Source organism: Anticarsia gemmatalis, chromosome 7 (genome assembly GCF_050436995.1).
Source record: "Anticarsia gemmatalis isolate Benzon Research Colony breed Stoneville strain chromosome 7, ilAntGemm2 primary, whole genome shotgun sequence".
Lineage (NCBI taxonomy): Eukaryota > Metazoa > Arthropoda > Insecta > Lepidoptera > Erebidae > Anticarsia > Anticarsia gemmatalis.
Window position 1 is genome coordinate 5,862,188 of NC_134751.1, and position 13,974 is coordinate 5,876,161.

Below are 13,974 nucleotides of genomic sequence, written 5' to 3' on the forward strand. Positions count from 1 at the left end.
TTGGGTAGATATTTGATAGGTAACGTTTTACATTTCTCTTGGTGAAACATCTGTCAAAATCTGCCGTACTTAGCTCCGTGCTGACGTGGATAAAAAATGGCATTGGCAAGCCATTAGTAATTAGTGCTCAGTGGTGGTGGCTAAATATTTTGATAATTGATGAAATATTTATATTATTTTTGTTATTTCTTTGTACTTGTTATTTAATTGTTATCGATTAGTGATTGTGCACCGTGTATCACGTCTATTATTAATGTTGGCAGAGAGCAATAAGCTATGTCGGACAATAAAAACAATAATCCTCCTGAAAGGGGTCAATCGGATATTGCTGACAGCAATATAGCATCATGTAGCGAAGTCTCCAGTATCGCAGGAAGTGTTAAAACTTCCAAGGTAAATACCTGTTTTTATTTGTGTATGACAAGATGTTTGCCTAATACCGAGTGACGCAAGGACATTTGGTTTTGATTTGCTATTGACTATTTGAAGTACGACGTAATATGCGTGTAGAGTGTTTTAATTACGTGTCCAAATTGAAAAAGAGAATTTCCAATTTTGTTATTCTTAAATACTACATGACTGCACTTCAAAAGATAGAAATTCGCATAACTATCAGCTGACTGTACACATAAGCCATATTGTAAAACAATAACAAAACAACACTATGTTTTGACTGGTTCATGACATTTAAATAAGTGATAAATAGATAACACTATGAATGACTATTGGTTTTAGACATCTCAGCGCATGTCTTCATCATCAGAAAGACAAATCAAGTTTGAGCGTGCACAGAGGTGTCTTGAGAATGCAGCACTTGTGTCAAAAAGGATTAAAGAACACCGAAAGGCAACTGCAGAGTTACTGGGAAGACCCTTTGGTAAGACTTTACAATATTTATTATGTAATTACATCTTTTTGAATTTCTTTGAAAATTTATTATAAAATATTTTGTAACGTCACAACTGTTGGTTATGTTGCATTTACAAAATATGTAGGAAAAATAATGCATTAAATATTATAAGTAATTGTAACCTATTATTAGCATCAAGAAATGAGTGTGAATTAAACTAAACAATAAACAATTCAAAGCAGTGGTTTGTAAATAACTATCTTTTTAAACTAAATGTTTGTTATTTTTCTAAACAGAAGAGGATGATGGGGGCGACACAGCATCTGAGATGGCTTCCACCATGAGTGAGAAAACTGGATACTCTGCGGCAACAGATACTTCCACCACACTATCCGTTCAGGATGCTTTAAATAGTAAGCACATGCATAGTAATATCTTTTATACTTATATGAATAATAAATACATAAAAAATAAATGTAACCCATCACTGTCCCACTGCTGTGAGGGACCTACAGAAATGAGGGAAGGGCTTGGACCTTGACTCCAAAACCCTGGCCAAGTGTTGGTTGGGCCTTACTATAATTATAATATGCCATAGTGTACATTGTTCATATAAATTTTAACAGTGATGTATTTTTGTAATTCTCGATTTCTAAGTGTAAATCTTTCTAAATTTCAGTTCCTGGTATTAGTGAAAGCTTAGCGAACACCTTAAAGCAGAAGGAATTACTAATGGAAAGGATAAAGCAATATAAAGAAATAAGTAAACGACCCATGACAAAACCCACAGTTCAAACTGTTAGAAGAGAATCAACCATTGACACCAAAGTAGAAGTAAAAAAAGTAAGTATGACACATAACTATAGCTCTTAGCAAATTGATCATGTTTTTGCAAGTTTTTTTTCCATAGTTTTTTGTTTATGTTTTCTGTTTATTTTTAAAAGGCTAAAGACCTTGATACCATGTTTGAGGCACTGATCATTTTGTTGATTACTGCCTGTTGACATAACTATATGCTGTACTAGTGGCTGCCCGCGACTTAACCCGCGAGGAAACCCTTCCCGTGTAAATCCCGATCCCTCGAGAACTCCGGGATAAAAAATTGCCTATGTGTTATTCTTGGTCTTCAGACCTACCTATATACTTAATTACTTACCTATACCTATATACCAAATTTCATTGTAATCAGTTCAGTAGTATTTGCGTGAAAGAGTAACAAACATCCATACATTCAATACTGCTAAGGCAGTTAATATTGCTTGGTATTTTTGAAAGTGTTTTATGATTATATTTTGTTACTTGTGAACAATACAATATGTTACATATGGATGAACTACATCATATCATTTTATTTTACTACTTCATTTATAAAGTAGTTTGAACATCTTCAATGGTCTGAGTATCGAGGATAATACTTATATTTGAAAAATTATTCACATGTGTAGTTTACAAATATTTATTTCATTGTACTCTGCTTTCATATTACATTCTTTGTTCATAGGAATGTATATTATCTGTTATTGACATTGAATGGCAACATAGTATTGACTTTTGTGTAGAACCTATTAAGAATGACATTGGTTTGCTAAGAAGTCGTAAAATCGATAAAACTGTGGCGACAACTGAAGAATTGTATTATTGTACACATGTACCAAGCTTCCTTTATATTATTAGAACACATTTGAATAGAATAATAAAACATTTTTTTATATTGACTGTTCTATTTCGCGGTCCGAATGCTGATCACGAGGTTCGTTTCCTAGGTCAGAGAAAGTGCGGTTGGTCTTTTCTAATTTATGATTATACCTCAAAGTAACCTGGAGTTTAGTTATGTGCCAGATAAATAGCAATTGCCTCATACCCTATTACATGGGACTAATCTTGTTAATGGCGAAACACCTATAACTTCGGGTATAACAGACGTGATACTATGTTTGTATGTATGTATTTTTTTTTCAGGCAGGAGATAATGTTGATGTATCGCAACTTTTACATACCATCAAGGAAAAGGATAACTCTCTGAGTGTGATACAAGTTAAGATGAAAGCTATGGAGACAACCATTCTAGACCTACAAGAAAAGATAAATGAGAAAGACCAAATTATTGAAGCTAAGAATAAAGCAACTACTCTTATGTCTGACAGTTTAAGTAAAAAAGGTAAGAAAAAAAACTTTATTGAGTTCTACATTAGTCTAATTCAGTGTTTGTTAACCTGAGATCGAAGGACAGCTGGCGATCCGCGAGTGTAAGTCTGTCACCTTGGAATTACCCATTTTTTAGTTATTCTAACAATACATGCCATCAAGTAAATGCTGTCTTCTTTTAGTAGCAGTTAACCTTTTTTTTATTCTGGGGGGTCCTTGAAATTATGCTTTATTCTTGAACTGAAAAGGTCAATAAATGCTGGTCTGATTCCTTCTTTGTTATACTTATTTGGTATGTTTTATTTTTCAGAAAAAGATTCCTTGATACTATTGGAAGACACTAGGCAACAAATGACAAAAATGCAGGAGAATTTCATTGCCATGGAAACTGAATGGAAAGAAGAAAAACAAAAATTGTTAAAAGATATTGAAGTGAAAGATGAAAAAATCGCTAGTTTGGAAGAGGCTAATTCTATACTAGAAGCTTCGAGGTTCGAAATTAGTGTTGCCCATTCAAAACTCGCTGAAGAACTGGAATCAAAGAATCAAGAGATACTAAGGTTACAAGAACAGATAGAAAATATCTCACAAACAGCTGTAGAAGTACCATCTCCTAAAGAAAAAGACGATGTTGAAGAAGAGAAAGGCTCCTTAGAAATCGCCGGTATGGTTGAACTAACAAAGAAAATTGAACTATTGGAACAATTGAACTGCCAAATAAGACAAACAAATAAGGAACTGGAGAACAAACTTGCTAATGTAAACACGGAACCAAAATCACCAAGTGCAAGTGCTGCCGGTAAGAAAGGAAGTCCATTACCTACCAGGAAGGGAAGAAATACGGCATCGAAATCAAAATCTCCTTGGAGTCAACTATCTTCTGAGTCATTACCACAAGAAACCGACAAAAAAGCAGCCAAAAGTGAAATAGCGAGACTAGAAATGTTAGTACAATCTCTTAACAAAGATATTCTTGAAAAGGAATATGCAATTTCTCAGAAAGAGGCATTAATTGTGGAGCTTCAAAGTGCACCAAAAGAACCGGAACCAAAGAAATTAATTGATGTGGTAGACATTGGTGTATGTACTGATGTAGAAGACAATAAAGTGGTGGAAGAGGTACAAGTTGTTAAAGAAGAAGCAGATTTAGAAACTACTCCTAATATTGATCAGTCAGAATTAGTGAAAGAACTAGAGGAGAAATTAAAAGCTGCTGAAGAACAGAATGTGACGATAAACAAAGATATGGAGGCAGCTAACTTGAACATGATTAAAGTGAAATCAGCTCATAAGTTGAAAATAAAACAAATGCAAAAGACAATAGATAGTTTCAGTCAAGTGTCTGACGCTCACGCGGAGGTTGTGAGGCTTCAGCAAGAGTTACAGGAACTAACGCGTAAAGTTGCCGTGTTGGAAGAGGAGAAGGGTAACTTACAATTACATCTTGTTGATTATGATAGTGGAAGATGTAAGTAGCTTGTGTATTAGATTTATTATTATTTATTTGTTATGATTAGATGTATTTTCTGTAAAGAAAGTTAGATATTTTGATTAAACTATGACTAGTTAGACATTTAGATTGAAACAGTTAATGTTTGATTATATACTAAAGGAGTTAAAATGCGTATTCTTTTGGTATTCAGAAATCTATACTGTTAGATGCGACTTTTATTTTTATTAGTATAAATAAATTATTGTATAGATAAATTATTATGTTTATATTTTGGTGTAAAATTATATTTTCCTTTTGTTTAATAATATGTTTTTACTTTTCAGTAACTGAATCAGACATGTACAGAAAGATGAGAGAAACGGAGACATTATCTGAGACGAGACTCAAGGCGATTAGTGTACTCGAAGCACAGAAGTTTGATTTAGTTCAAGGTACAATCTACATTACTTACTAGTTCAAAGAATTGTGAAAAATAAATTTTGGTTTTGTAGATTACTCATTAAAAAGACTTATAAGATTAAAAAATACTTGCATAATACTTAAATCGTGAACAAAAGTACATCAAGGAAGGAAAATATATTTATGATCCAAAAAACGCAACAGTATAAATGTATTTTATTTATTTCAGAGCTACACATGTTGCAACAAAAGAACATGGAGATGGAAGACAAACTCGCAGATATCTCACAACTTCAAAGTGAACATGTTTGTACTGAGATGAAGTCTGTACAAATGGAGGAACAAATTGACGAGCTCACTGCCGCTAAGAAAGAGTTAGAACTTGTCATTGAAAACCTCAAACTAGACAAAGAACACCTAAATGAAGCTATTAAAGCCTTACAAGACGAGAAAACTGAGCTATCGCAGAAATTAGAAAACTATATCCAAGAAAACATTGAACTTACTGATAAATTAGAAAAGCTAAGTGCTGAGAAAGTAAGTTCTGCTGAATCTATAGAAATTGTTGAGTCGTTGACAACACAAGAGAAGTTAGAACTAGAGGAATATAACAAGGGTATGTTCGAAGGCAAGGCTGATGAACATCAAGACGAGCACGCTGCTTCACAAAACGACAAAAACATTGACAGTCTGATTGAACAGCGAGAAGAGTTGAATAAAAAGATAGAACTATTCACACAAGAAAGAGAAGAGGTTATGGAGAAGATGACTAAAATTGGAGCTGAAAACGAATCTCTGCTGATAAAAATAACAGAATTGAAAGAACAAAATGATGCTCTACATGCTAGTATCGAAGAGCTTAGTAACGAGAAACTTGAACTACAGAATTTGAACCAAGATATCACGCGTCAAATAGAAGAACTAAAACGTGAGAGGGTGGAAATAATGAAAGAATCCACGGAGATCGCTAAACCTCCCGCGGAAGATGTGACTGATGGAGTACCCGTCGAGGTACAACAAGATGATAAAACGACCGGTGATAAAGGAAACAAAGGCGCCAAAACTGTCAAGCAACTAACTAAAGAAATTCTTAAACTGAAAAATACTATAAAAGAAAGGGAAGACGAAATAGCCGATTGTCAAATGAAGATTCTGTCTTTGGAAGAACAACAACAAAAACAAAATGAACTGTTACAAACAAATGCAAGTAATGAGAAGAAGATAAAATCTTTAACAGAAGAAAATCATCATCTTAAACAAGAATTAGAAAGTTCAAAGAGAGATAAGGAATCTGAGCAACAGTTGCAGCAGTTGAAACAATCTCATGACATGTTACAACAGGAGCTACAGAAGGTTCATCAAGAGTATTCAAACTCTGTGGTGGCGCGTGACGCAAGAATCAATGAACTAGAAAATGTTTTATTAGAATATGAAAAACAAATGTTTAACTATGGCAATAGTCTTCAGCAAAAAGACAAAGAATTAGCTGAGTATATCAACCAAGTTACTAAATTAAACGATGTCTCACAAAAACTTAAATCTACCATAGAATTGCTAGAAGAAGAGAAAGCTAAGGATCACAATGCAGAACTTGTTAAAACGTTGAACAAACAAATAGCAGTTTATCAGAAGAAACTGTCTGAAAACGAAGAAAAAATAAAAATTCTAGAGGATGAGAAAAAACAATTGCATTGTGTTAAAGGCGAACTAGTAAGTAAGAACACAAACATTGAGAGTGAGTTGAAGAAACTCAAAGAAAGTTTTGCTGAGAAACAAACATTAATTAAAGAATTACAAACGCAACAGCTGCAACACGCTGAAGAAATGTCTGAGAAACAATTACAAACGATAGAACGAGATGAAGAGATACATGAAATTAAACTACAACTGAGAAAAGAATCCATCGAGAATGAAAAATTACGTAACAGTGTAGCTGAGAAAGAAAAACTTGTAGACGAGTTATCACAACAAATAGAGGATACCAAAAATAAACTCAACTCGCTGTCACTTGAGAAAAATACTTCATCTGAACAGTTTGTGGCTTTGGAGACGAAAAATAAAGAACTAATGGAGAAACTAAAGAAGTTCGCTATAAGTATCAAGAAGAAGTCAGCGATGTACACTGAACTGGAATCAAATTACGAAGAGTGTCAGAAACAAGTGAGTGCTAAGAATGAACAGATCGAACAGTTGCTCATACAAGTGGACACGCTCCCCGCTCTACAAGAAAAATTAAAACACGCTGATGAAGAAATCAATAGACTACAATCACAAAAAGTTAACTTAGAACATCAAAGAGTGCAAGATTTGAATCAAATGCAAGGTGAAATGAGCTCCTTACAAGAGAGATTCTCCAAGTCATCACAAGAAATATCTCAGCTTAATGATTCTTTGAATGTCTTACACAAAGATTTGCACTTCGCTCGCGAGGAAAATGTCCATCTAAAGGCACAGGTCGATGGACTAAATAAAAAACTAGTCGAGCACGAGATAGAGCAGAAAAATAACATGAATTTCGTCACTAAAATATCCAGCTTAGAAGCCGATATTAACCAGAAACAAAACCTTATATTAGAATTAGTAGGCAAACTTGAATATCAAGAGCAACAGCAAACACAAGTGCAGTACGGTTACGATGCTAAGGTTCAAGAGCGAGACTTGTACATCGAAAATTTGGAAACCGAAATAAATAAATATAAGAATCGCATTTGCCGGCTCGAAGAAAGTATTTCTGTGATGGAAGATAGAAGACATTCTCTTGAACGGAAAGCTGATCAATTAGGTAGTCAGTTGCAAGAAAAACAAAAAGCTTATACAGAATACAGTAATCAGGAGGATGAGTTAGTGACCAGGCTGGCGGCGCTCATGGACCACGACAGAGTGTTAGATAAACAACTTATAGAAATTGAAGACGAAAATAAAGAACTTCAGATTAAAATCCAACACTTAAACGAAGATAACCAAAGGCTTAGAAAATCATTGTCTGATATTCAAGAACACTATAACGTTTTACTTGATAAAGCAAATAAGCTTGATTCGGCTGAATCTGAAATATCTAAATATCAAGGACAGCTGCGCGATCTTGAAGCGAACCTTAAGAAAATAACTCATGATCACCAGTCGCTAACAATACAGAAGAAACAAGAAATAGAGGAACTAGAGTCCGAATTTAATACTCAAATTGAGAATGCAATCAAAGAAAAGAAGATTCTCAATGAGAAGTATGAGAAGATAAACGAATATGTTACTCAGTTAGAAGCAAAGTTGCAGGAATATAAGACAAACATTGAAACGCTTAACGCGAACATTGGAGAACTGCACAGAGCTAATCAAGAACTCGTAGAAAAGTCCTCTAACAAAGAAGTCAGTGCAACACCAGATTACACAGAACAGTACATAAACGAGATAAATAGATTAAATTCTGTTGTCAGCAGCAAGAGTAATGAGATTTACGAACTGAATAATAAAATTCAAGTACAACAGACAAATAATGTTGCAGTCGTATCTAACTTTGAGAGCAAAATCGCAGAATTGACTGCCAAGTTAAATCATGCCTGTTCAGAACTTGAGCCATTAGGTGCGGAAATTGATTCGCTACGGAAAAATAATGAACAACTACAAAATGCTCTATCTCTTAAAGATGAAAAGATAAAAGAATTAATGGAGAACAATAAGCTAACCTTTGAAATGAATATTCCGAAGACGGAAGGAATGATTATTTCATCGACGATAGAACATCTCAATGATAGTTCTAAAGGAGCTAACGTAGACGTATCTTCAATTGAATCGCAAATCGTTTCTGGAATAGAGGAACCCCTCGTAGAAAAGAAACACAGCAATAAGAAGGTTTCAGAAAGTTTGATAAAGCAATCAGCAAGTGGAGAGATGATAGAGGAACCAATGATCTCACCTAAAAAAGCTTATGTTTGTTATAAAAAAGATGAAGATAATACCACTCCGGACGAAGTAGATCCGTTCAATTCAGATGAAGGCTGGGGATTGGGAGATAGTGAGGAAGTCACAGAGGTTACACCCGGCTTCTCTCACTTGAATAACCAAATTATGCAACTTAAGAACGAAAATGATGCGCTAAAAGCAGAGCTTCAGGCCAATAACAATAAATTATTGAAGGCTGTGAAAAAATTAAAAGAATTAAAAGCTAGCAACGAAGTATTGACTAATGAGCTTAAAGTTGCTAAGCAAATGTCGCAGGCAGCATTCTTCGACAATGCCATAGAAGATGAACTGCGGCTTAATATCACAGAATTAGAAAAGAAGATTGAAGAGCTTACTACAGAACTGACTAAAGAGAAACGCGACAAAGAGTCGTTAAGAAAACAAAACGAAGTCTTCCACAATGCCAATGATAGATTAACTGAAATGAAAGAAAAATTAGATAATGAGATACAATTATGGAAATATAAATTCAAAGAAGCTAATGATAAAGTTTCTACGCTACAGTGGGGTGGTGAGAGTAAAGACACCACTGAATCAAGTCAAACACCTGTTTCCAATATGGATGAGAATAGACTTAAAGATGAACTAATTAAGATTGAAAAAGAAAACGAAGAGTTACATTCGATGGTTGAACAGCTAAATAATTCTAACCAGGAACTTATTTCTAGACAAACGCTTTTACAAAATGAGGTGGCCAACCTCAGTAAACAATTGCAGGAACATCAAATAGTAGCAAATTGTGATAATTGTGAAGTACTTAAAACTAAAATTGAAGAACTAAGCCGAAGCAGTGCTGATATGAAGAAAGACAATGAATCGCTAACAGAAAACTTACAAAGTATTCAAGCTCAATATAGCGAGATATCAGAAAGTTACAACACACTTAAAATTCAAAATGAAGAAATGAAACAGAGACTTGAGAATGAAAAGACAGAATTGTTAGACAAGATTGTTAATTTAGAAAGGGAACTACTTCAATCTCAAGAATCTGTTAATGGCAATTCAGAGTTACAACAAGAGAATAATAAATTGAAGGAAGAAATAATAAAATATAAGCAATTAGAAAGTGATAAACTAGAATTATTAGACAAATATAACAAATTAGAAGAAGCTGTACTCACCATTGAAAACGAGCGCACAGAATTGTTAGCTAATAGTAAGAAATTGGAAGAAGTATTAGTACAGTTCAATGTACTTGAACAAGAAAAATCTGATTTATTAAACAAAAACGTTAATTTAGAAGAAAAACTATTTGAATTAGGTGAGTTGTATTCTGCAGCCCAAGATCAGATATCCTCCCTTGATTCTGAATTACAAGAGGCCAACACTAAATTACTATTCCAAAATGAACAACAGAATGGAAATGTCCTTCAGAATTCTGATAATTTTGCGCTAGCTGAAAAATGCAACAGTTTAGAACAACACTGCATGCAATTAAAGCAAAGTTTAGATGAGGCTAATTCCAAGATAGTACAGTTAGAGTCAGAAAATCAGGAATTGGTTCAAAAGTCCCAGGGTTACCAAGACCAAATAAATGAACTGAATACAAAGATGGAGAACTTAAATGGAGAAAATGATAATTTACTGTCAACCGTAGCCGAATTACGTTCCTCAGTGTCGAGTGCTGTAGACCAACGTGGTTTTGAAATAGCTGAATTGTGGAAACAACACCTTTCACAAAGAGAAGCTGATTTCCAGAAAATTGAATCAGACCTACGGACTCAGTTAAGTGCCTCTGAAGCTAAGTATGAGCAGTTACTTGATAACGTACAATCCTCAAACCAGGAAGAAACGAATAAGTTAGTCATTATGGAGCAAGTGAATTCCTTACAAAGCAAATTAGAAGATAAAGAGGAACATCTACGGAATTTGCAAAACAAATACGCCGAAGCGATGAATCAGTTAGATCTGTTACGTTCAGAAATGGAAGACGAGAAGGTCGGACATGAAAACAAATTACTTGAACAACAAGAAGAGTACGAAAAACTTATTCAAGAACTTACTGTTAAAAATCATAAACATTCCGAAACATATGAAGAGACTTTCAAAAATATACAAAATGAATTAGCGACGTACAAAACTAATAATGACGAATTAAATCAAGTTATTGAAGATCTACAAAGTAAAATAAAAGATGCTGATGAGAAGGTAATAGAATTAACTAGTCAACTACGAATGAAGGAAAGCGAAATATATCAAAAGACACACGACTACACTATAACATTGGCACAACGAAATGAGGAATTCGAGAATGTTCGTAAGCAACTGATTGATTATGAAAAGAAAATAGAAGAATTAAGTTATGAGAAAGAATCTGAATTAGCTGTGCTTAGACTTAAAATGCACGAAAAGGATAGCCAACATGAAAAAGCATACAGTGAATTGGATGCTGAAAAGTCAAAATTGTTAGAAGCATTGAATGCAAAGATAATCGAATGTACAAATCTAAATAAAGAAGTAGTTGATTTAAATATTGAATTGAAAGATCATTTAGCACAGACTTCGGAGATGCAAGCTGCTTTAGAAAATCAAGAAATTGATATCGTGGGTCTTAAAGATGAGATAAGTAGTTTGCAGAGTGCAATGCGATCATCTAGCGTTAAAGTTCAAAAACATGTATCTTTTGCATCTGATACAAAGCTTGGTAGTGACGTAGAGACCACGGAGCCGTCGTTGAATAAAGACCTTCTGGATGCTGTGCCGCGGGCTGAACTAGACTTAGCATTGTACATGTTACACCAGAGAGACGTTCGATGCGAGGAGTTGACGATGGAGCTGACGCAACTTCTAGAAGAAAGAGATACATTACAGCTGCGGTTGTCTGACAGTTTAAGATTAAACGAAGATCTCAAGACCAAGTATAAAACGGGAGTTTTTGATGAATCGATGGACTCTAGTCAGGAGACAATAACGGAGCTACCGAGCTTTTCAGTGGAGAAAGAGTTCGTTGATATACATCGCGGTCAGACGTCGCGTAGCAGTAGTATAAGTGACCCTGATGGAGAAAAGCCCAAGTTGCAAGCGAAGTAAGTTCATACTAATTATATATTTTTTAAACTTAATTACTATATAAACATATTGTTATAAATACACTCGCGTTTTCGAATTTGACTTTTTGTTTGCACGTAACGAGCAATGCCACGCAAGTCGTGCCTAATTTCGGGCTGCTACTGAAGGTAGGCCAAAATTTATTAATACGTAGTAACGCCTATGTATGTCCTAATTACATTAACATTAAGCTGAATTCGCGTTGACAGTGACTAACTCATTTAATGTTTCAGATTGTCTGAGCTGCGCAGCGTGAAGCACAGTCGGGACGTGCGACTGCGGCACGAGAGCGAGCAGCGACAGCTGGACCTGCGGCTCCTGCAGCGAGACGTCGCCAACCTGCCGCCTGAAGCCGTCGACCAACTAGCGCAGGCGCATCATACCTTATGTCAGTATCAATTTGTTTTACTGCCCTATAACCTACTATGCCTAATAACATATCTATAATTGATAACTTTTGAACAAAAAAATTGAACTGGATAATCCTTTTTTTAATATGTTTGTAACTGTCGGCACAATTTCTTACGGAAGCGAATCAACGAGATAAAATTGTACTATACCCGGATGAAGTAGGACCAGTGCTAGTATCGGAAAAAAAAACATTTTCCAAAAATATTAGTTATTAACTTTTGTAGAAACGTGATATTTATTATGTTTTTCTGTTTTCAGCTCGGGACTCCCAGAGCACATCAACAGTACTGTTAAATTGGCTTCGAGGAAAGAGTACACCAAAAGTAGTACACATGTGAGTCGCGCATTTATTGTTTAGGTTATAGGCGTTATAGCAATGAGGTTGCAAACAACCGTCCTCAAACATTACATAGGAAAATAAATTATTGTTACATCCTGAATAACATTCAAGTCCTTATGTGGGCAAGACACTTTTATAGTCAGTAACCTGCTGTACTGGGTCTTCATTACTTTTTACTTGCATTTATCAAAAGAGCCACCACTACCACAATTTTCGAATGTTTCGCTAAACATTTTGTTGTAAATTGTGCCCATAAACTTGCCAATAACTCATCAGATGGCATTCACCAGATTATTATCCTTCTCCTATTGCACCTCAATCTCTTCCTTCTAAATTGTAGATATAAATAAATAATACTTCCTTGAACGATTGTAATCTGGTCTTGCCATTTGATTTACCGAATCTTATGCCCCTCCACGAATTTGTACAGCGTTTTATACCAATGAAATGCCCAAAAAGCTGACACAAAACGGCTTTAAAATAATTTCAAAGGTGCACCGCTGGGTCGACCGAGTGTGTAGACATAAGAATGCTTGAACTAGATTGGCAAGTACGAACGAACGACGAATTACACCATTAACTGTTGAGCTTAGTGCATTCCTTTCATTTTCTAATGTTCACTACTTTCCTAAGAATCACAATGTTGTTGTAGACCAGAAATGTATTAACTAGTGTTGCTAGACACGATAGAGTTGTTCCTCCATTACTTCTATGATCTACTTTTTCTTCCATTGTTTTTCCGCTAGTTTAGTTTTATTATTAATAATTTAAATACAATTGAATTGAAATTACATGCAAATATGAGACGTCCTTTTTCTTTATAGAAAACGAGGTTCTCCCAATGATTAAATCGTGCCTTTTCATTCATGAATCATATGTAAATGTTATCGTTGTTCACGTTAACTCACTCTTGTAACATGTATTATTACAATTCGGAACCTGTATAATTTATGTATATAATTATAATCAACGGATTCTGTGTGAATGAGGGTCCTTGTATATTGAATTTGTAAATTTGTTTCTGATTAAACGGTGTTCATTTATTGTGTTGTTTTCTTAACCACCTGGCACATCGTAGGTATAAAGCAGAATTCCCAACAGAATTTGGCGACGCAAAAAGTTCTGATAATTTTTCTTATATACTATTACTTACTGATGACTTCTCCTCGTCGTTGTTCGGGAATTAAAAATATTTTTTAATGTTGATATGGGTATGAAATTTCGGCTTTGTCATTTTAACCGGTAGTAATGATATCAGTTTCGGATACGAATAGAATTATATATCCGATAGTTAAGTGCCCCCATTTTAATTAATGCAGAGGTTCGAGAGACATGCGTTATTGTTACAGTTATACACAAACACAAAATGTT

The 13,974-nt window shown here is 34.6% G+C and overlaps 1 protein-coding gene across 1 annotated transcript; it reads left to right on the forward strand.

The window, feature by feature from the left end:
* The first annotated feature begins 65 nt into the window (after nucleotides 1-65).
* Nucleotides 66-13,646, forward strand: LOC142974366 (uncharacterized). Its single transcript, XM_076116652.1, has 10 exons — nucleotides 66-393; nucleotides 736-877; nucleotides 1,147-1,263; nucleotides 1,530-1,693; nucleotides 2,810-3,008; nucleotides 3,306-4,463; nucleotides 4,772-4,879; nucleotides 5,077-11,830; nucleotides 12,086-12,240; nucleotides 12,522-13,646. The coding sequence occupies exons 1-10, from the start codon at nucleotides 277-279 to the stop codon at nucleotides 12,599-12,601; spliced, it is 8,994 nt and encodes a 2,997-aa protein (XP_075972767.1). The 5' UTR covers nucleotides 66-276; the 3' UTR covers nucleotides 12,602-13,646.
* The last annotated feature ends 328 nt before the right edge of the window (nucleotides 13,647-13,974 follow it).

What these genes read in the sequence shown, in the direction of transcription:
- LOC142974366 (XM_076116652.1), top strand. Translation starts at nt 277, where the DNA reads ATGTCGGACAATAAAAACAATAATCCTCCTGAAAGGGGTCAATCGGAT. An exon ending in CCAAAGTAGAAGTAAAAAAA is followed by an intron (nt 1,694 to 2,809) that starts GTAAGTATGACA and finishes TTTTTTTTTCAG; the next exon opens with GCAGGAGATAATGTTGATGT. An exon ending in GCAGGCGCATCATACCTTAT is followed by an intron (nt 12,241 to 12,521) that starts GTCAGTATCAAT and finishes TTCTGTTTTCAG; the next exon opens with CTCGGGACTCCCAGAGCACA.